Consider the following 23,553-nt stretch of genomic DNA (forward strand, 5'->3'; position numbering starts at 1 on the left):
ACAGTTGGCAACGGGCTTTATTGCAAGGATAGGTTCCTGGGTTAGTGTTTTTGTTGTGTGGTTGCTGGCGAGTATTTGCTTCAGGTTGGGGGGCTGTCTGTAAGCAAGGACTGGCCTGTCTCCCAAGATCTGTGAGAGTGATGGGTTGTCCTTCAGGCTCTTTGCAGAATGGGAGAGTCAAAAGGGGTGAGAGGAAAAATGGGAGTGGGTGAATGAAGTTGTAGGCTCAGTGGGATTATGCAGAATCTGAATGGTTAGTATCCGGAACGGTAAAACAGAAATTCCTAATTTGTATTCTGTGAGCCCTTGCTGATGCTCCACTGAAAGCTTCCTTATCTCAGGGTGCTAGCTCTCTTCATTGCTTCCAGCTGGGAAATACATAACAGAAGGGAGGGAGAGATGAAATATAGAGGAAAAGTGAACCCTCAACAGACTAAAAAAACATTTTAAAATACATAAATTAGGGCTGTCAATTAATTACAGTTAACTCACGTGATAACTCAAAATATTAATTGTGATAAAAAAATAATTGCAATTAGTTTTAATCGCACTGTTAAACAATAGAATACCAATTGAAATTTATTAAATATTTTGGATGTTTTTCTATATTTTAAAATATATTAATTTACGTTACACCACAGAATACAAAGTGTACAATGCTCATTTTATATTATTTTTATTACAAATCTTTGCACTGTAAAAATGATAATGAAAAGAAATAGTATTTTTCAATTCACCTCACACAAGTATTGTAGTGCAATCTCTTTACTGTGAACGTGCAGCTTACAAACATAGATTTTTTTTGTTACATAACTGCACTCAAAAACAAAACAATGTTAAAGCCTACAAGTCCACTCAGTCCTACTTCTTGTTCAGCCAGTTGCTAAGAGAAGTTTGTTTACATTTATGGGAGATAATGCTGTCTGCTTCTCATTTACAATGTCACCTGAAAGTGAGAACAGGCGTTTGTGTGGCACTTTTGTAGCCAGCATTGTAAGTATTTACAAGCTAGATATGCTAAACATTCGTATTCCTCTTCATGCTTTGGCCACCATTCTGGAGGACATGCTTCCATGCTGACAACACTCATTAAAAAATAATGCATTAATTAAGTTTGTGACTGAACTCCTTGGGGGAGAATTGTATGTCTCCTGCTCTGCGTTTTACCCACATTCTGCCATATATTATAGCAGTCTCGGATGATGACCCAGCACATGTTGTTTGTTTTAAGAACACTTTCGCTACAGACAAAATACATTCTGCCCCCCCCCCCCGCACCTTGTCCAGGAACCTGGCTGCCCTTTGTACTGGTAAGTCCTTTAAGTTACTTTCACCCCTTACTATTTCTTTACAAATATTTGCACTATTTTCACAGTGCAAATATTTGTAATAAAAATAAATATGAAGTGAGCACTGTACACTTTGTATTCTGTGTTGAAATTGAAATCAATATATTTGAAAATGTGGAAAACATCCAAAATATTTAAATAAATGGTATTTTATTATTGTTTAACAGCGCGATTAATCATGATTAATTTTTTAATCGCTTGACAGCCCTAACAAAAATACTTTCCTAATACTGGTTTATCATGTATGCAATGGCCATAGTTGCCACATGGGTGCTACAGTATGGCAAATAGGACAAGACATTCATGTTATTAAGATGTGGATTGCATGATGGAAAATCTTAGGAACTCCACTGTGAATTCATTTTAGGAGATCATGCTGTGCCAAAAATTACCTGATGTTTAGAATAGATGTCTCTCCTTGCTTACTCTGGGATGCACATGAGTACATTTCAGACCCCTGGATGTGAGAATCATAGAATATCAGGGTTGGAAGGGACCTCAGGAGGTCATCTAGTCCAACCCCCTGCTCAAAGCAGGACCAATCCCCAATTTTTGCCCCAGATCCCTAAATGGCCCCCTCAAGGATTGAGCTCACAACCCTGGGTTTAGCAGGCCAACGCTCAAACCACTGAGCGATCCCTCCCCCCAGTTAGGTGTATGTATAACAAACTGATTGTGTTTGTTGGTCATCAAGGATCAAATTATGCCCCTTGATGGGAGAGCTGTGCTAGATAATAGAGTAGGAGGTGTACTGCTAACTGGGCCTGGTTGGAGCCACTTTAGGGAGGACAGTGAGCAACTACGCACCAGCGTAATATAGTCTAGCACTTCTGTCCCCGGCCCTTTATACTGTAGTGCAGTGGTTCCCAAACTTGTTCCGCCGCTTGTGCAGGGAAAGCCCAGTAGCACGGGCTGAGGGACGTACTGGCCGCTGCTTCCAGCAGCTCCCATTTTCCTGGAGCAGCGAACCGCGGCCACTGGGAGCTGTGATTGGCCGAACTGCGGACGCGGCAGGTAAACAAAACAGCCCAGCCCGGCAGGGGCTTTCCCTGCACAAGCAGCAGAACAAGTTTGGGAACCACTGCTCTAGTGCACTTTCAGGCAAAATGGCTGTCTCATTCATAGAAGTGAGGGGGTGGAGAGAGGAGGTGCATTCTACAAAAATTTCCCCTAATGGCCTAGCCACGCAGAGTCAACTTTGTATCAAGTTTGTATTCCATTTGTCTTTTAGTTGCAGTTCTGCTTTTAGAAGAGGTTTTGATGTTTGAAATTGTAGCTTAGTAGATCATGGAAAACATCTAATTTCTACAGTGTGGTTTTATTCTTAGCATGTTTTCTGTACAGACTCTCATTGTGCCTGTTATAGAATATCCTATGGTGTTCAGTGTGTTCAGTAAACTCCACTTCTCAGAACAGCTAAATGTTGTAAAGGGATCGAGTAGAGAGAACTGTTCATTAAAGGAAAAAATGAAACAGACTCATGCTAATGTCCAATATAAAAAATAAATTACAACTCTTACTTAATCATTGACTTATGCAATGTAATCAATTTCAATTTTCCTTTGTTATTTTAAGCAGAATGCCATCTATGAGGAACATCTTAACCAGTTCTATGTAACATCCAATGAAATACCGCAAATACAGAGTGACTTTATAAAAATCTGACACTTCATTGTGGGTTTGATCAGCATTTCTCAAACTTTTGAATTCTTGGTCCCCTTCAGAAAAATGAAGTCAATTGTACTTCCTTGCCACTTTTCCATATGATGCTGATAAAAGCCTGTGTGTCTTATTGTATACATCACAGTGGACCCTTGTGCCCCCTATCTTTGGGACACACTGGGTTGGATTGTGCCTGTCTGTTGCATGCGTTCACACTGAGGGATATGGAGGAAGGTATAATAATTTTTCCCCTGTGCTTTTCCAGGCTGTGAAAAGACCAGCAGGAACTGAAGTCCTTGTGCTTGCAGAGCACAAGTCTGCCACCAAGATACAAGGGCTGTTCAGAGAACAGACTTTTCATGCTGTGGGAAATACTGACATTTCAAAATTAGTTTCTGTTCTGAATGAGAATGGAAAGTCAAAATACCAAAAAAAAAAGGGTAATGGAAGAAAACATTCTGAAAAGTTTCAAGTCCAAAACGATGCAATGAAAATTTTTGATCAAAATTAACCACATTCTCATTTTGAATTGACATTTTGGCATAAAATGTATATTTGTTTTTTAAAGCAGTAAAAACAAAAAAAGTCATGTTACCATCATAATGAAGTGAATACTATCACTTTGATTCCAAATACTGTTTAAAACTGTAATTTTTGGTTCAGTTTCTTGCCAGAGAATTGAAATTTTTCATTAGAATTGACATTTCTTTCATTAAATAGCAGGGCTGGAATGAAAAGACACTCTAGTTGTTCTTGTTAAATTGTTAGGAAGAGGAAAGAAATGAGGAGTAGTTCTTTATTTACTTGATAAATATGCATCATTTGATCCCTGCTTAGAAGAGTTCTGGATGAGAATCCTTGAAGTTAGCTAAATTGACACATACCATAGATTTAAGATTGGGCTCTAATGCTGGGATGGTGTTCCATATACATTATACATGGCTTATAAAATAGATTTATGAGCCTTTTTTGTGAATTATCTGATACATTTTTGCTTAAACAAATTCTGTCTTCCCTTCAGCCTTTCTTCTCTTGCTTCTTAAATCCTTCAGAGAAGTCACTGTAATGCTGGCATCCCAATGAATCCCAGTGCAGCAGGGTGTGATGTTTCAAACCTAGGATCAAACAGGTCCGTCAATGTCTATTAGCCAGGATGGGCAGGGATGGTGTCTCTAACCTCTGTTTGCCAGAATCTGGGAATGGGCAACAGGGGATGGATCACTTGATGATTACCTGTTCTGTTCCCTATGGGGCACCTGACATTGGCTACTGTCAGAAGACAGGATACTGTGCTAGATGGACCTTTGGTCTGGCCTAGTATGGCCGTTCTTATTCTAAAAGATGTTTTTAAAAGTGAAGTATGGGCGGAGAGGATAGTACTAACTTTTTAGGTAAATGGATTGGTCAAGATAGACAAAAGCTTCCCTTTGATTTTCAGGTAGACTCCAGAGCACATTAGTTGTTACCATCTAATGGCTCTTAGTGGCATAGGTGAATGGTATTGGCAGTCTCCAAATGTCTACATCACAAAATGTGATCAGAACTGACACTTAGTGATACGATTGTAGGTGGTTTCAGCAAATAGCCTAAGGACTGATTGTATCATGCAGAATAAACTTTCTCATTCCTTAAATGTTGTCCCTAATGATCAAGATTCATTAACAGTGGTGCTGCAGGGTAGCTTACACTGCCACTGTCTGAGTTATCCTGCATTGGATATTTGGGTGGTGGGAGTGGCAAGTCAGCATCTTTTCTGAACACTAAATTCACATTCACCAAACTTTGAACGCTGTGAATCTCCTTGTATAGGAAGTAAAATGGCCATTATTGGAATGTTAGATCTGAACCCCCTTGATTTTTCCATGGGCATGTGGATCTGAATTTCAGGATTCATCGGTAAAATTAAGGCCCTATTGATGTCAATGAGAACATTCCCATTGACTTCTGTGGGGCCAGAATTCTACCCCATATATATATATATATATATATATATATATATTTATATATATATATATATATATATATATATATTGTATACTGTTCCAAACCCAGAACCTGCACCTTTTCTAGTTCTGGTTTAGGCATGGTTGAAATCTCACAATATTTTAGTTCAAGATGGTAGAGAATGGCTGATTTCATTAAAGCTTTGCCATTTTTATCTGCAATCTGATGTGGACAGGTTCATTGAATCCAGATGTGAAACCTACATCTGAAGTGGTCTCAGACTAGAAGCATAGACTCATCCTAATTTGAATCCAAACACTACCTTCTGGGGCCATCTCCAGTGAGGAAAAATATATATTATGAATTGTCATTAAAACTTCAAAACAAAATGAAATGGTGCTTAATCCTGTGAGCCCAAAAAGTTTGTTTAAACTCACTAGAGACTCTTAAAGAGGAAAATAGAAACTTAAATGTTCTATTTTCATTACTTCTTACATAAGACTCGATTTTTCCATCTTAATACCACCCTCACTCAAAACAGCACAATACCACTGTGACAGAGGGTTCCTGTTTCAGTTAAAGGGGGATGTGTCCACTTAGCTGAAGCCAGAATATTGTCCATAAACATATCAACAGTTATTCTAACAGTTAAGCATCTCATGTATCTTATTCCAGGGATAATTTGTAGTTCAAGAGTCCAGTTCTCTCTGGCCTACAGCTGTCACCTTTTTAATTATTTGATCTCTTAATAAGATAGGCCTGATTTTTTTAAAATTCAACAGCAAAAGAAATAATATATTCTATAGGTTTCAGCTGACTTGAACAGCTGTTCACTTTGTACATCTGGGATGCTGACTGTGTGTAGGGAAAGGAGCTTGGGAATAGTAGATATCCTTCTGGGGTACAGGTAATGGAATGGAAGCGCTGACCTATTGTACAAAGTTGAATTGCAATGTTCGCAGTGCATATTAGACCTGGCTTTTTTTTTTTTTTTCTCCTGCTATATTAAGAAAATCTTTCTAAAGTTCATGTCTTTGTTCAACATTCTTAGACATTGTGAAGGAAACTGTATGAATAACAGGGTTGGTTTTAATGTTGTAACTGCTGCATGCAGATTGAAACAGACAGGTCTGATTAACATTTCATAAGTGAGAAAAAAAGATTTTGAAAGCAAAAGATTTTTTTAAATAATGAAAACTTTGGGCAAAATTCAGTGAAGTTTTGCTCCATATAGGAGTGAAAAGTGTATCCTTTGATTTTAGTTAATAAACATTTACTGTCAATTTGATACATACATTAGGATTCCTTTTGTTCACACATATCTGAATATGTAAGATACACTTTTTAACCTCTATGTATTTTACATTAACGGCACTCAGCCCATTGCACAGTTGTTCAGTACACAATATTGCATATTGGACCAGACTTTAATCTGATTAGTAGTGTGTATACAATGCCATACCATTGTCCACGGTTAACTATGCTTTCCTGATACCATCCTAATAGGATGACAACTGAGCTGAGACCCAATGAAATAAACTCTGTTTGCAGCACTTTACAGAGTGGGAAAAGAAAATCCCTCTTAATAAGCCAAAGAGAGCACTCCGGTCACCTTCACAAAATTGCCAATAGCTGTAAGTGTAACAATACTATCAATGCAGGTACCTGGAGTAATCGTTAGGGTGCAGATCTTCCAGTGGTGTAAATTGTCATAAATGAAGCTATGGCAATTTATGTCAGCAGAGAATCTGCCTGTAGATATCTCCTATAGTCAGTGTAAGGAATACTGCTGAAACTGATGCAATAGATCTATCAATCTAAGGAAACCCTGGCAAGTCTTTATGGGTGACCACTATCTGCAGCGTCCTAGCTCTTAACATACTAAGCCTCAGATTTTTGAAACTAGTCTTTTAAAGTGCATGACCAAACACTCAACATAACAGAAACGAAAGGCAGAATACTACAATGAAGAATTCATTTCTCTAACAGAGGTAGCAATTTCTATAAACCCAGTGGAAATTTTAAGCATTTTTTATGGTTAATAATTTATAGCAATGAAGCGTGAGATTCGGCAAGCTCTTTGCATACAGAGTTCTTACTAATTTCAGTGGGAGTTCTGCGCAAGGAGCATAGGTAGGACTAGGCCCAGACTTCTGTGGAATGGAACTAAATGGCTGCTCATTAAGTGATGTACCTCATAATGGGCTACATCAGAGAGGTATTTGAAGCATTATATGGTTCAGCAACTGTTGGGATTGTTAACACTTTATGTAGTTTCAGTAAATGTATATATCTGCTGGCTACTTTATTGTTGTGCTGCTGTCTTTCCATAATTATCTAAAGGCATATTTGGGCCCTTATCCTGTAAGATTGATTCTTGGAGAAGTTGAGTAATTCTCAACTTCCACTGATCTCAGTGGGAGTTGAAGGAACGGAGGCTTTTCCAGGATTGAACCCTGGGGTGTATAGTATTGTTCCCTCCTTTGAGGTGGAGAGAAGAGCAATATATATTGGTAGGAATGCTTTTGTAAAGATAGAAGATGACTCTCAGAGCATACAGAATATACCTGTACTGTAGCATGAAATATTGATGTTTCTGCAGGCTGAAACCATCTTAAATTTATTATCATGCTTGGGCATGTGGTGAGTCCTCCTCTCTCAGCTGAACTTCAGGATCCCAAATGGCTAGATTCTAATGCAATCTGATTACTAGTGAAATGGACATGTACACAGATGGATTCTGTTCACTGCTATGTTTGGCTATGGTATCCTCAAGGGACGATATAAATAGTTTGATTTGAAATAGCTTAATCCCAAAAAGATACAAGAACTCAGAGGGGAGTTTGGAAGAATCATTATTTTTAAATGGTTCTACAATGGTTTTCTTATGAATGAGCCACTTGTTTTAACTTGGAAGCTGGAGATCATGGCTTATTAAAAAAGTGTCACCCTTTCAACCTCTGCCATAGGAGAGAACAGAACTGTCAATACGAGACTGTAATATCTAGGGTCTGATTTTGAAAATGTCAGGTGCAAAACTGCAATTGCATGGACAATATGTGCATACTAATATGGCTCCATTTACAAATTGGATATCTGTCGATGTAAATGAACAGTTAGATGAACAACTGGCCATTTGTATATGCCACACTTGCTATGCACAGGCAACAACAAGTAATTCTGTGTGCAAATTAGTCATTCTGTAGCACAACTGACATTTTTGAGTATCAGTCCCTTAAAAGTGCAAGAGAATTTTCAGAAAGAACAGAAAATATTTTAATTCACTGATTACTTTTCTTGTAATTTGTTCACTCCCTATGTAATTTAAGAGATGGATTATTTGACTTGTACTGAAATACTGATGGAGAAAGGAAATAACAGATGGATGTGGGGTGGACTAACAGAGATTCAGCTGAAGCTAACGCTAGAAATTTGGTGAATTTATGAACATATTATTTACCAATAACTGTTTTTTTCCCCTACAGATTCCCCAGATCAGTTATGCCTCAACTGCACCAGAGTTAAGTGATGACAGGCGCTACGATTTCTTCTCACGAGTGGTCCCTCCAGATTCCTTCCAAGCACAGGCAATGGTTGACATTGTAAAAGCTTTGGGGTGGAATTATGTGTCAACGTTGGCATCTGAAGGAAATTATGGAGAAAAAGGCGTGGAGTCCTTCATGCAGATTTCCAGAGAGGCAGGTAGGCAAAGACAGGATTGTATGGATCGGATAGATATTTATGTGTTACATGTTGTACTATTCTTCTCTGAACAGAAATTTGACTCGAAAATTGTTCGACTTCTTCATAATTCCTCAGTAATGGCTCCCTTACACTCTCATTCTTAAACTGCTCATGGGGTTCCAGAAACAAAGCACTCAAGGGTTTGAAACTTGAATGGTTTTCGTGCACGGTTGGAGAAAATATAAAATACTGAATTGCTTCTGGTATTCTAGTGGAAAATATTATATTATGATGACATGGTACAAGACAGATTTTTAAATACTGAGCTTTTATCTCTACACAGCTAGAAGTTCTTTGAAGGCAGAAAATTATTAGACACTGACTCAGGTCATATTTTACCTGCCCACCTTTCAAGCAGTTATGAGATATTGTATCAATTTTCTTCTTTGTCATTTCGTTTGGCAAATTCACTGAGGAAATCCATTCTCTTCTATTTGAAGGGAGGAAGCTTACTGGCCTGGGGAGAGAGGTCAAATGCATTTATTCAAGAAAAAATACTTCAGGGCATAGGAGTATTTGGGGCCCAGGGCATGTCATGATGTTTTGGTGCTAGGATTGCCTATGACTTCAGTTGCTGATGAAATCACATTCCAGCTAAGAAATACTTCAAGGAAGAAATACTTCAACATGTCTGTTGGATAATACTGATGTTCTAAGCAAACAGGGAAATAAATTGTCACACTGGCTTAGATTTCTCCAGATAGGCTGGGAATCTGGAAGGCATCTGTGGGCATTAATGATCTGGAGGATGGCGTGGATTGCACTCTCAGCAAGTTTGCAGATGACACTAAACTGGGAGGAGTGGTAGAAACGCTGGAGGGTAGTGATAAGATACGAAGGGACCTAGACAAATTAGAGGATTGGGCCAAAAGAAATCTGATGAGCTTCAACAAGGACAAGTGCATTAGGTTGGAAGAATCCCATGCACTGCTACAGACTAGGGACAGAGTGGCTAGACAGCAGTTCTGCAGAAAAGGACCTAGGGGTTACAGTGGACGAGAAGCTGGATAGGAGTCAACAGTGTGCCCTTGTTGCCAAGAAGGCTAATGGCATTTTGGGCTGTATAAGTAGGGGCATTGCCAGCAGATTGAGGGACGTGATCATTCCCCTCTATTCGGCATTGGTGAAGCCTCATTTGGAGTACTGTGTCCAGTTTTGGCCCCACACTACAAAAAGGATGTGGAAAAATTGGAGAGAGTCCAATGGAGGGCAAAAAAATGATTAGGGGGCTGGAGCACATGATTTATGAGGAGAGGCTGAGGGAACTGGGATTATTTAGTCTGCAGAACAGAAGAATGAGGGGGGATTTGATAGCTGCTTTCAGCTACCTGAAAGGGGGTTCCAAAGAGGATGGATCTAGATTGTTCTCAGTGGTAGCAGATGACGTAACAAGGAATAATGGTCTCAAGTTGCAGTGGAGGAGGTTTAGGTTGGATATTAGGGAAAAACATTTTCACTAAGAGGGTGGCGAAGCACTAGGGAGGTGGTGGAATCTCCTTCCTTAGAGGTTTTTAAGGTCAAGCTTGACAAAGCCCTGGCTGGGATGATTTAGTTGGGGATTGGTTCTGCTTTGAGCAGGGAATTGGACTAGATGACCTCTTGAGGTCCCTTCCAATCCTGATATTCTGTGATTCTATAGGAAAATGAATCCACCACAAGTTAACTTCTTGGAAGTCATTGTTTTTGGTTTTTCTGGGCTGAAGTATTTGAGGATCCCTCATGTGCCAGTTAGCGGTAGGGTACTCAGAAGATGCTATTCACTTTCAGTGCCTTTTATAAAATTCAATTCTATAGACATATGGTGATATGTCCTGGCAAGGGTTAACATGTTAAATAGAAATGAATGTTTCATTATGAACGTTTCATTATTTTGATGAGAGCAGTGTCTGAACCTACCATCTGTAAACAAGTAAAACTTTCATTGACTTGAATTGGAGTAAACACTGCAGGACTTGGAACCATAATTCTCTCTCCATACCATTAAGGAGAAAGCATTCTGAAATGCAGAGATTATAGTGGGGTTTACAGTGCTTTCAAACAACCATCTGAGGTTTGTATTTTCCATTATTATAAAGCTGGTTCAGAAGCATACGTCATGCGTTTACAGATTGCCTGTATTATCCACGAGTCAGAGGGTGTTAGCTTGTTTGCTCACTCCCCAAACTGTCATTGAGTAAGTCACTGCATCTCGTTTGTCAGCATAATCCATGTAAGAATTGCGGAGGTGATGATGCTGCACTTCAGGGCCTTAGAAAGAGGGAGTGTGGAATTGTTTCACGAGGTTGATATTACAGAAGAAGTTGGAATTTGCATAAATTCATCTGTTCATTTGAATGCATATTTATGTGGTATTAAAACTATTCTGGATTTAATACCACGGGAAGTGACAATATGCAGTATTCATTATTATTTAAAATTCAAATGAATCACAAACACTCTTGCAATATAATACTGAGCATGTGTTTTCCACATGAAGGACAAGCTATAGTTCTGGAATAATTTTGTGCTTTAGATGCCCTACAGAAATAACTAAGTGGAAAGTTGTTCATGTAGTCAACATGAAATGAAACATATGTTAAAAATAAAGCATGATAATTGCGTGGGTACCCTATTAAAACCAATGGGAAATGCATGGTAATGTAGGTTACGCCTACAACACTGAGAATCTGGCAGGTATAGTGCATAAACTTTCTTTAATGTAGGCAGCTTGTCTAGTCTTGGAACGCATACTATATACTCTTAAAATGCTGTGCAGCATCATTTTCTTCTTAAGATTGCATTGAATTGATACGTCTTGCACTGATACAGCTTAGGTGGCATTCCGTGTATTTAACACCTTTCAACCATTTCCCCTGCTTCTTTAAAAAGTTTAGAATGAACAGAAAATCCTAGGTGGTCCCATTTCCTAAATATTTCACAGTGATGAGAACCAAATTTTCGAGTATTGTTTACTGGCGGCAGATATTGATCACAGTAATAACATGCAATGAAATGGATGCCACCCACCCATCTCAACGGGTAGAAAACTTGATGGTACCAGCAATGACCGGGGAAGTCCCAGTAGAAAGGAGAAGGAGAGCACATGTGGAGCGATGCAGGGGTGGCACCTCCTCTTCTAGAATCTGTCTCTACTCATTGACCAGTTGAGGGAGGGGTAAGCTTAGGAGAGTCTATCCCAAGTTAAATGGTGTGAGCACTATGACCCCTGTACTGGAACCAATTAAAAAGCCTGGTATGTGGGAGTATGTGTGATGGGGCTGGCAGTGGTCCTCCCCTGCATTAAGGGTAAGAGCGGCAGCCTGTTGCTTAAAATCCATCCCTGTGTCTGTTTTCATTCACTACTTTGTCCAGATCAAGGATTTTTCTGTTACTTCAGGGATGTATTGTAGGTATATCACAAACCCTTTTATGGGGCACTGGGTAGCTGTGTTGCCAGAGGAGCAGACATTGTGATCTGCTTCCTGATTCCCCTGTGATCTGAGGGGCACAAACCATATACTTGCTCCCCAGCTCACTGGTGCAGCTGAACTGGCCGGGTCACCCGGGGGCCAAGCCAAAGCTCCCAACTACTCCCACCCACAGGCACAGGATGGACATAGCAGTTCTGTGGAGGTCAGTCTCCTGTCTGTGTTGCTACCCATGGTATGGATGCAAAACAGTCCCTTACTCCTCAGTAGGTATGCAGAATGAGCCAAACTTCATAACTTACCTGTGGGCCTGTGTGTACGGAATTCACTCCCTCCGGTGGTTTGCCTTCAGCATACAGTGTAAAACATACATGTTTAACCAGCCATGTTTGGCTAACCACTGTGATATCAGCATATGAGCCATCTGAAGAGGTGATAAAGGGAAGTATTTTTATTGAGTTGGTGAGATTTTTTTTTTCTTGTATCTGTTGGTTTGAACTACTTAGAAGGGACTCAGGTGAACATCAGTGAAGACATACCTGATGAATAAAGAGGTACTGAAAGAGCAGTAGATAGTGAGAAATGCATCTCGGTATCAAGGGGTCATCACAAGGCATGTGCACTTAGAACAGTAAGTGTATTTGAATGTGATCAAACATCCATGGCCTAAAAAGAGTAGATCATGTGTAATATCTTCAAAAATGTACTCAAGCACAGATAGAATATGTGATGCCATGATAAGAGTGAGATGGGAAATCCTATTCTGGCAAGAAGGAAACAAAGGAAGGGACACTATTGGGTTGCGCCCAGTGCTGTTGTATGAGTGGGTTGACATTGTGCAGAGAAGTACTGATCTGAAAAGGCTAGCAGGCTGAAGCTACAGGTGGGAAACATTTAGAAAAGCTAATGCTACCAGGAATAAAACCACCACCAAAATGGGGATGAGGATTTAGGCCAAGATTTTTTCCTTGGCCCTTTGTAAAAAAAATCTCTGGTTCCTGGGAAAACTGGAACATTTCAGGGTTACCTATCCTTTTTCCAACCCAAGTGTTATATATGACAGATATCTCATGGGAATAGAGGTTGTTGCCTAAATGGAATGCTAGCTATAGTTTTCCCCACTTCTAGTGAGCTATCTATAGGATCATCTAAGACAGTGGTTCTCAACCAAGGGTATGTGTACCTGTGGGGGTACAAAGAGGTCTTCCGGGGTACATAGACTCATCTAGATATTTGCCTAGTTTTACAACAGTCTACACAAAAGTATAAGCAAAGTACGTACAAATACAGACAATTACTTATTTATACTGCTCTGTATACTATACACTGATATTTATATTCTCATTAATTTATTTTATAATCATATGGTAAAAATGAGAAAGTAAGCATTTTTCAGTAACAGTGTGCTGCGACACTTTTTTGAATTTTTGTCTGATTTTTTAAGCAAGTAGTTTTTAAGTGAGGTGTAACTTGGGGGTTCTGAAGACAAATCAGACTACTGAAAGGGGTACAGTAGTCTGGAAAGATTGAGAGCCACTGAACTAAGACATAGAATATTAATTGGGATGACTTGCATTATGTGTATATATACTGAACTCTTGATTCACTTCTTGAGATTTGGCCTTATTCCCCAGCTGCATACTTAGCTCATGTGAAATAGTGCAACTACATGCTCAGATCAGGTATTTGCAACCGCCCTCCCCCCCAAAAAATAGCAGCAAGAGTTACAACAGATTCATTACAGAAACGATAGGTCTGCACACACTTATAGATATTTAGATTGTAAACTCTCTGGGGCAGCACCTAGCGTAATAGGGTCATTGTCTATGACTAAGACTCCTATACTACATTCATTAAAATAACATAACAATGGTACTGTTCATTCAGATTACTCATTTATACATGTTTATGAATCAGGTACCCAATATATAAATAAACGCATCAGTAAATAAAGATGTGTGAATATATATCTTTGCCTAAATGTGTTTTCAGAAGCACACCAAACTGTGTACCTTGCAAATACGTCCATACAGAGACCCAGATTCGCAATCCCAGCTCCTTTCACTTTGTGCTGCCTGAGATGTGATAAAAGGATTTGATTTGGCTGCAGTTGGCCAGTTGAGAATTTTCCTGGCAGTTGGGATTTCTCAGCTGGTGTAAATCTGGCAGAACCAGGGCCTGTGCCAAGTGCCCTCTACTTATCTGGCATAGGGATGAAGTGGGTGGGGAGCATGCAGAGGAGAGCTCCGGTCCACTGTATCAATTCTCCAGATGGTTTGTAGTCCCTTAGGGCTGCTATACGTAAAGTCAGGGTTGGGAGAGTTTGAAAATTGGGAGCCATAATTGGCTCATGGACAGCCCCTCTAACCACCTCACAATGAGTTAATTTTAATGCAAAAGGGAATCTGATTGATAGATGCTAACACATTTATCTTCAACCACCAATCTGTAGCAAATTAATTACCTTAAATTCTGTGTTGTACCAAGACTGGTTGCCGATTCAGCCGTCATCCTAGGAATTGCAACAGTGACTAGAGAGTGTTATCTGCTCTGGATTTTAAAATTTACTTCAAAAATATAAAGACTTTTGCCTGATCCTTTGAGTTAATAATTTGTCACAAAGTGACTTATTATGAGTGCTTCAAGCCAGTTTGGTTATGTCATTGTGACAGAAGATGAAGATTTGAATCACTCCAAAATCTGTGGGATTACTAAATTAAGAGAACACTCTAATCATAGAATATCTAAAGGACAATTTCAGGTTATTAAGGAATATATAAATTTCAAAGATTATTTCAACTTAGGTTTTCATCTTTTAAAAATCAATACCACAAGGTTAATTGCTGGGTAAAAGAAATATGTACATGGATGTCTTTAGTGACAGACATCACTGCTGTACTTTACATATGTCTCCTAAAAGAGAGGCCCTAATTTCTATATTTTTTCTAAATATTCAATTCCATTTTTCCAGTTTCCACATTCCTGAATTCACCCTCCTCCAAAAGGCATCCTGACTGCCTCCCACACTGCACAGATCCTCCGGTGCTCACTGCACAGGCTGGGGTTATATGGGAAAGGTGGTGAATTGCGACTGTACAGTTGTACTTCTATTACTGCCTCTCTTTCCTTACCCTTTTGGGTCTTTACTGAGAGCCTACTCAGATTACGTGCTGGGTTGGGCATTCATCCCAAAATGATCTAATTTCAGCTGTGTGTCGATTTAGCTGTTTCCAAATATTCTGAAGGGAAGGAGAACAGAAATTATGGTTATAGTATTTCTTTTCTTTTGATGTTGGTAAAAGACAGGAAGAAAAAAAAAACAAAAACACAAAAAACAATTACATCTCCTGAACCTTTCACACAAGGCTTTTGTAGTGTCTTTGTTAAAAGGTTATCACTACCTGGAAACACCATCAGAAACTTCTCCCTTCATCCACTTTAAGATTCTTGCCTATAACTAGGATGCACAACGTAGCAGTCTGTCCGTCCGTCTGTCAGGATGGAATAATGGATTAGCCAAGGATAACTATTTTCAAGTATTCATTATTTTAGTGCCTTTTATTTTTAGAATCTTTTAAGCACTGTATAAATGTTTGTTTAATTTAGCTTCACAGCACCTCTGTGCAGTAGGTAAGATTTATATGCACTTGTGGGTGGGCAGGCAAAGACATTTCAGAACATAAGTGACTTCTCAAATGACAGTCATTGACAGTGCGGAAAAGAACCTGGAAATCCTGAATCCCAGTTCTTTCCTTTTAATAAACAGACACTCTTTCCAACTAAAATATCGAACAACTTCTACTAAATCAGAGTCCTTTTCTTTCCCCAAGTTATACTTGAGTAACACTTTTCAAACTTCCCCTCCTTATAATTATGACAGAAGGATATTTCTATATAAATGGGGCATTTCAGTCTCATAGTCATGCTTAATAGATTTTAAATAGTAGGTCACTCATTCAAATAAAGCAAATAATCTAAGGTTTGCATGTATGTACCACATATATAGTCACTACAATAGCAAAACTGTATTTTTAAAATGACTTTAATTATATATCATTTTGAACCCTGATAGAACATTTCCAGGCAGCAGCTGCAGAATTGTGAGAATGCAGCTTAATCCTCTGAAAAGCTCTCTCCTCTGGATGGGCTGTAGTTGGAAGGTGAGTGCTGGCTCCTTAAAGATTGAAGCACTTTCTTTTAGAGCACAGTGTTTGTTTTCTTGAAGGCAATCACTGGACTTATGTTCCTGAAAATGCTTGTGATCTAATGATTACAAGAAATGATTGGAACCATTTGATCAAACTTTCTGTAAAACCCTAATGAGAAGCATATTGTAATACAGAATTTTAAATCAGTACTTTAGGTTTTTTTATCAGCTATGGAAAATGCAATGGAAAAAAAAACAAGAAACACCAAACCATCCATCAAGAAGTCACACAACTTCATGCCAAGTTACTCTAAGTCTTTCTATCTGTCTGCAACTCATCCTACTGCCTGACAACCCTTAATTGTCCATTTTAGAGACATAAGGTAGGTGAGATAATATCATTTTATTGGGCCACCTTCTGTTGGCAGAAAGATGCTTTTCAAACTTCACAGAGCTCTTCATCAAGTCTTCCAGTACAACTCCAGACTTAAGGAAGAGTTCTGTGAAGCTCAAAATCTTCCTTCTATTAACAAAAGTGGTTTCAATAAAAGATATTACCTCATGTATCTCGTCTCTCTCATACCTTGGGACCAACACAGCTATAACCACACTTCATTTTAAGTGGTCTCCTACCGCTTATGTTTAACAATTTGTCCCACTTTGTGATTATCTCAGATACTCTGCTTACTTTCTCCAGACCTGGGGAAGAACTCTCTGAAGTCTGAAGGCTTGTCTTTTCCTCCTATCGAAGTTGGTCCAGTAAAAGATACTACCTCACCTACCTTCTCTCTCCCGTATTCCAACATCTGTGTTTATTAATGGAAGCTGATTTTTGTCCTCTGTCGGGTATTGCATTTAGCACAAGCTATTGCTAGATAACAGGAGAGGGTGACATCACTTGGTTATCTGGAGTTGTACTCACGCATCAATATTTGGTATCAAGTGCAGGGGAAAGGGGTAACGAAGGTGTTCCTCTTAGCTTTTCAATTTCAGCTGTAATATAAGTTTCAGAGTAGCAGCCGTGTTAGTCTGTATTCGCAAAAAGAAAAGGAGGACTTGTGGCACCTTAGAGACAAACCAATTTATTTGAGCATAAGCTTTCGTGAGCTACAGCTCACTTCACATGCATCTGATGAAGTGAGCTGTAGCTCATGAAAGCTTATGCTCAAATAAATTGGTTAGTCGCTAAGGTGTAATATAAGTGACATTCTTTTGTAGGTTCAACCAGAATTACCAGAATCTGAGTAAAGTTTAGATTGATATTGTTTTTGTCTTTTGTAGTGTAATAAGCGCCCTGTTAGTGGACTGCAGTCCACACACACACACAATTGTTGTTGGAGTATTTTACAATAAAGAGAAATTCTCTCTCTGATAAAGCTCCAGGTTAAGAAAACTTAGCAATGGTTTAAACTTGTAAAATAAAGAAACGGGAAGGTGATGAGGGCAGGAGACAGAAAATTTAAAGTTCCTTATGCAAAAAGCAGCTTTGTGAAAGGAATGAACTTCGAAATAATTTAGCTTGTTATGAAAGAGGTCTCGGGAAGGCATGAAGTGCTGAACCCAAAATCACTGGTTTCCTGAATAACACAGGATTTTGGAAGTAATGGTAATAAAATCTTATGTTCAGTGCACTGGATAATTGGAAAGCAGTGTGGATCACAGATAAATACAGTACAATAAATTACTGTTGAATGAAATGAAAGAGAAGACCAAAGTGTGTGGGTAGTATGTTTTTGTTTGTTTGTTTAAATACTAGCTAATCTAGGATAAAACCTTACTTAGCTTTATTTCTGTGAACTAGCCATCTTAAAATTTTGGGAAAGTATTGCTGTTTTTATTATGCTTTTCCTGTTGGACAAGTTTGTACTAAATAATATTGCATTAATGTATAATTGAAATCACATTAAACTGAGGTTGGAGGATACTGTTTTGGTCTTATGGTGCCATTGAAGTCCTGGAGTGGAATCCTAGCCCCAGTGACATAGATGGAACTAAGATTTGTCCCCCAGTAGTTAGCAGTTTGCAAGGAAGGAAATTTCTGCATGACCAGGCCAGTATTCTGTTAATCACTTAGTTAATGCATGTCAATGGAATTTCTGTACATTAAATCTATGGAAAGTATTTTGACCCATCCCAGTCTTTTCATGAGAAACAATAGTGCTTCATGCTCTGTTTTACAATTTACAAAGACCTAAATGGAAAAGAATCACTTTGCAAATGTTACTGATCAGATCTTGTCTTTCTGGGAGAAGCTGGGCTAACATGATCTATCTGACCTAGGGTGACCAGATAGGAACTGTGGAAAAAATGTGACAAGGGGTGGAGGGTAATAGGTGTCTATATAAGAAAAAGTCCCCCAAACGGGACTGTCCCTTTAAAAACGGGAAGTCTGGTCAACCTAATCTGACCTCATAACATTTTATTTAATTGAAAAAAATCTACCTTTACTGAAAATTGTCCTTCGTTCTCTTCCAGTAGTAACTGGGGGGAACTCAATAGCAGCAGCAACAAAAACCAAAATAAACCCCTCTAGTTATGTGAGAGAGCCCTTTGATCATAGACATTTAGTTGACAAATAGATCATACTATACAGTGGGTATAGTAGACACCTTTTTTAACATACGCCATGGCCTATCCTCAAAGAACCTAGAAATTCCTCAGATAAGTGTTGATATTTTATTAAATGTTTATTAAATATTTTATTAAAAGCAGCCTTTGATTTTTATTTGTTAAATTCCAGATGTATGCAAGCGCACCAGCTTGTTTTCTCTTCTGCAATGCTAGGCTTGCATCTCTGGTATAATCTACTTCTATTCACCTTGACTGTAAAGGAACTACTCCTAAAAGTTTGGTTTCAGAGTAACAGCCGTGTTAGTCTGTATTCGCAAAAAGAAAAGGAGTACTTGTGGCACCTTAGAGACTAACCAATTTATTTGAGCATAAGCTTTCGTGAGCTACAGCTCACTTCATCGGGTGCATACTGTGGAAAGTACAGAAGATCTTTTTATACACACAAACCATGAAAAAATGGATGTTTACCACTACAAAAGGTGGGGGAAGAGAAAACCTTTTGTAGTGGTAAACCTTTTGTAGTGTTTCAATAGCATCCCCTTTGGTGCAAAGGATGGGAAGAAGAAATTTATTGCCTCAGAGAGGATTAGCCTCGAAGAGAGTCAGGGGTCCTGATCTCCTACACAAGCAGACCTTGTGAAGTCCCAGTCCTAATCCCACACATCTCAGTGCATCCTGATGGAGTTCTGGCCCCAACACACTGTTCCCCAGCCCTGTCTCCTCCCTGGCAGACAGTTTGATTTGTCATCGGGTCTGGTCCTGACAGCCTAGCTGTGTTGGCTGATGCAGGTAAGAAGTATGGGAATCACATTAATGCTGTTCTCGTTGGCATAAACATTCAATGGATTTTGCAGTGGTACTTCTAATCTCTTGCCCTCCAGTAATGCCCAGAGAGGCTGTATCAGCTCAGGTCTCTTACCTGACTGGACAGATCACCTGAGCTCACTTGGAATCTGGATTGTGAAGTGTTCACATAAAGGGATGTCCCACATCTTGGGAGGAAGAAGGGACAACGTTGGGCTCAATTTGCCCCTTCGTCAGCTGTTACCTGCATTATACACACTTATTAGTGGTATAGGTAATATAGCCCTGGGGTTTGGCATCCATTTAGTCTTCATTCTGATAAATCACGACAAGATGAAAGAACAATATTTATGTAATGAAAAACAGCAGAGTGATGCAGGAGTTACTAGGCTGCTGCAAATGTTACACTTGTCTAGTAAGAAGCATAATTTATGCACCTGCTTTTTTGACCATGAAAAATGATTCTGCTTTCTGATCACATAGACCTATATTCATTTTTAGTGCATCTATTTTAATCTCATGGGACAAATGCAGTAAAAAGAAATATATAACATATTAATGAAATAGTATGTGTTTTTATCTTATAGTGCACCTTATTGTACATAAAATATTTTTCAATGCAGATTTTCCTTTTTGTGTTTACTTCAGTTATCATTTTCAGTAGTGTTCTTTTAGATGTTTTATGATAGTATGTTAAATATGGAGTCTTATTTCTGTAATTTAGATTTTTTGGTATTCTCATTTTAAACCAGTGTTACTGAAACCTATGGTTCCTAGTGTTGTACCAACATCAATGTCATTTGATGCAGTTCAACTTTCACATTTGACGTTTTTCCCTCCCAGCACAAGCAATATTCATATTCTGTGTTTGCTAACAGTGCTAAAGCCATGGAGAAATCTTTACCAAGATCTTTTTTGCTAGGATGTAAAAGAACAATGGCAGTAACATTTCTAGATTATTCAGCACTCCCAGCTGAAATCTTGTCACTTTCATGTCAAATGCTAATCAACCTATTTACTTTGGAAGCTAGTGGAAATGTATTTTATTTATCCTTGGCTGGTAACATAACTTATATTTATGTAGATTTATTTTACATTTTGTTGATACAACTATTAATGGTTTAAATGAAGTTTCCTTTAAGCTGCTACTGATCTAGTAGAAGATACATCAGACTTTATCCTCCAGGTTGTTTTGGATTCTATCAGCAATTTAGTAGTAATAGTTACCTCCGAAAGAGAAAAAGACAAAACGGTGTACAAAACTGAAGTACTGGCCTGCTACTAATAAAATTAACGATCTCCTTTCTGGGCTTGCTCAGGCTTTCGCCCACCATGCTGTGGCTTCCTGCATAATTTAAATGGAAACGTTATGTGGTTGTCCATTTAGATGAATGGATGATCTTGTGGTTAAGGTATTGGGCTAGAACTCGGGAAACATGGATTTAATTCCTGGCTCTGCCACAGACTTCTGTATGACTTTGGGCAAGACTGGTTAGGTGTCTAACTCCCGTTGACTTCTAAGATTTCTTCAGGTGCTTTGTAAATTCCACTAGATATCCATCTGCATCTTTGAGTGAGTAAATACCTTTACAGATTTGTCCCTTAATCTCTCAGGAGCAGATTTTTATAAATATTTAAGTCATTTTCAAAAGGCATTTAGAGACTTGTAAGTAGGGCTGTCGATTAATTGCAGCTAACTCAAGTTTAACTCAAAATTAATTGCAATTAAAAAAAAATTAATCGCGATTAATCGCAGTTTTAATTGCACTGTTAAACAACAGAATACCAATTGAAATTAATTAAATATTTTGGATGTTTTGCTACATTTTCAATCATATTGATGTCAATTACAACACAGAACACAAAGTGTACATTGCTCACTATATATTATTTTTTGTTACAAATAACTGCACTGTAAAAATGATAAACAAAAGAAATAGTATTTTTCAGTTCACCTCATACAAGTACTGTAGTGCAATCTTTTATTCGTGAAAATGCAACTTACATATGTCAATTTTTTGTTACATAACTGCACTCAAAAACAAAACAGTGCAAAACTTTAGAGCCTACAAGGCCACTCAGTCCTAGTTCTTGTTCAGTCAGTCACTCAGACAAACAAAAAAGTTTGTTTACATTTAAGGGAGATACTGCTGCCTGCTTCTCATTTACAATGTCACCAGAAAGTGAGAACAGGCGTTCACATGGGAGTTTTGTAGCCAGCATTGCAAGGTATTTATGTGCCAGATATGCTAAACATTCGTATGCCCCTTCATGGTCCGGCCACCATTCCAGAGGACATGTTTCCATGCTCATTTAAAAAAAAATGTGTTAATTAAATTTGCGACTGAACTCCTTGGGGGAGAATTGTATGTCTTTGGCTTTGTTTTACCCACATTCTGCCATATATTTCATGTTATAGCAGTCTCGGATGATGACCCAGCACATGTTGTTCATTTTAAGAACACTTTTGCTGCAGATGTGACAAAACGCAAAGAAGGTACCAATGTGAGATTTCTAAAGACAGCTAAAGCACTTGATCCATGGTTTAAGAATCTGAAGTGCCTTCCAAAATCTGAGAGGGACGAGGTGTGGAGCATGCTTTCAGAAGTCTTAAAAGAACAACGCTCCGATGCAGAAACGAAAGAACACGAATTACCAAAAAAAGAAAATCAACCTGCTGGTGGCAGCTGACTCAGACGATGAAAATGAAAATGTGTCAGTCCTCTCTGCTTTGGATCGTTATTGAGCAGAACCTGACATCAGCATGGGTGCATGTCCTCTGGAATGGTGGATGCAGGAACATATGAATCTTTAGCTCATCTGGCAAGTAAATATCTTGCGATGTCAGCTGCAACAGTGCCATGCAAATGCCTGTTCTCACTTTCAGGTGATATTGTGAACAAGAAGCAGGCAGCATTATCTCCTGCAAATGGAAACAAACTTGTCTGTCTGAGCAATTGGATGAACAAGAAATAGGAATGAGTGGACTTGTGATCTCTAAAGTTTTACATGGGTTTATTTCAGAATGCAGTTTATTTTTTGTACATAATTCTACATTTGTAAATTCAACTTTCATGATAACGTGATTACACTACAGGCCTTGTATGAGGTGAATTGAAAAATACTATTTTGTTTTTTCAAGTGCAAATATTGTAATAAAAATAAATATGAAGTAAGCACTGTACACTTCGTATTCTGTGTTATAATGGGAATCAATATATTTGAAAATGTAAAAAGCATCCAAAAATATTTAAATAAATGATATTCTGTTATTGTTTAACAGTGTTATTAATTGCATGATTAAATTTTTTAACAGTGCAATTAAATATTTTAACTGCGCAGCAGCCCTCTTATAAGCCTAAATCTCATTGACAGTCCTCTTCAGATCAGGTTCCTAAAATCCTAAATCCCTTTTGAAAATTGGTGCTCCTAAATCAGTTAGGTATTGCAACACTGTGCACAACAGAACCTAAATATGTTTAAAAATCTGGACCCCAAGTGTCAAATTTCCCCATATGTAAAAAAAGGGAAGTGATGAAATTTCCCTTCTTTACATGACTATCATGAAGATAAATACATTATTAATAATTGTGGTGCACTGAAGCCCTATTTTTGAAAACACTGAAGTCAATGGGACTTTAGCACATGCTTCAGTGCTTTCCTGAATCAGAAACTCATATATTACAGTAATGGAAGCCATGTAAGGACATAATTGAGTAGATTATATCATATAATTATGTGTTGACATTATCAGAGCTCAGAGCAATTTTTGATCATTAAACAGGTAGATGAAGAACTGATGAGAGAAAATCTAGTAACTATTCTCTGATTTGGTGAGTGCTTGGCTATAGATAACAGATTTCTTGGTATGCCTGGGGTGGTTGTTAGATCTTTGGAGGCAAGTATGGTGATCCGTGGGTTTCCT

General features: G+C 38.4%; 1 protein-coding gene across 3 annotated transcripts in view; it reads left to right on the plus strand.

The window, feature by feature from the left end:
* GRM7 (glutamate metabotropic receptor 7) overlaps window positions 1-23,553 on the plus strand; it is a 550,274-nt gene that overhangs the window by 154,670 nt on the left and 372,051 nt on the right. For all 3 annotated transcript variants that reach the window (XM_048857861.2, XM_048857859.2, XM_048857860.2), the window contains exon 2: window positions 8,441-8,657. In XM_048857861.2, the coding sequence (XP_048713818.1) occupies window positions 8,441-8,657 (217 nt within the window). The remainder of the gene's footprint in view (window positions 1-8,440; window positions 8,658-23,553) is intronic.

This window comes from Caretta caretta, chromosome 7 (genome assembly GCF_965140235.1).
Source record: "Caretta caretta isolate rCarCar2 chromosome 7, rCarCar1.hap1, whole genome shotgun sequence".
NCBI classification, from domain to species: Eukaryota; Metazoa; Chordata; order Testudines; family Cheloniidae; genus Caretta; species Caretta caretta.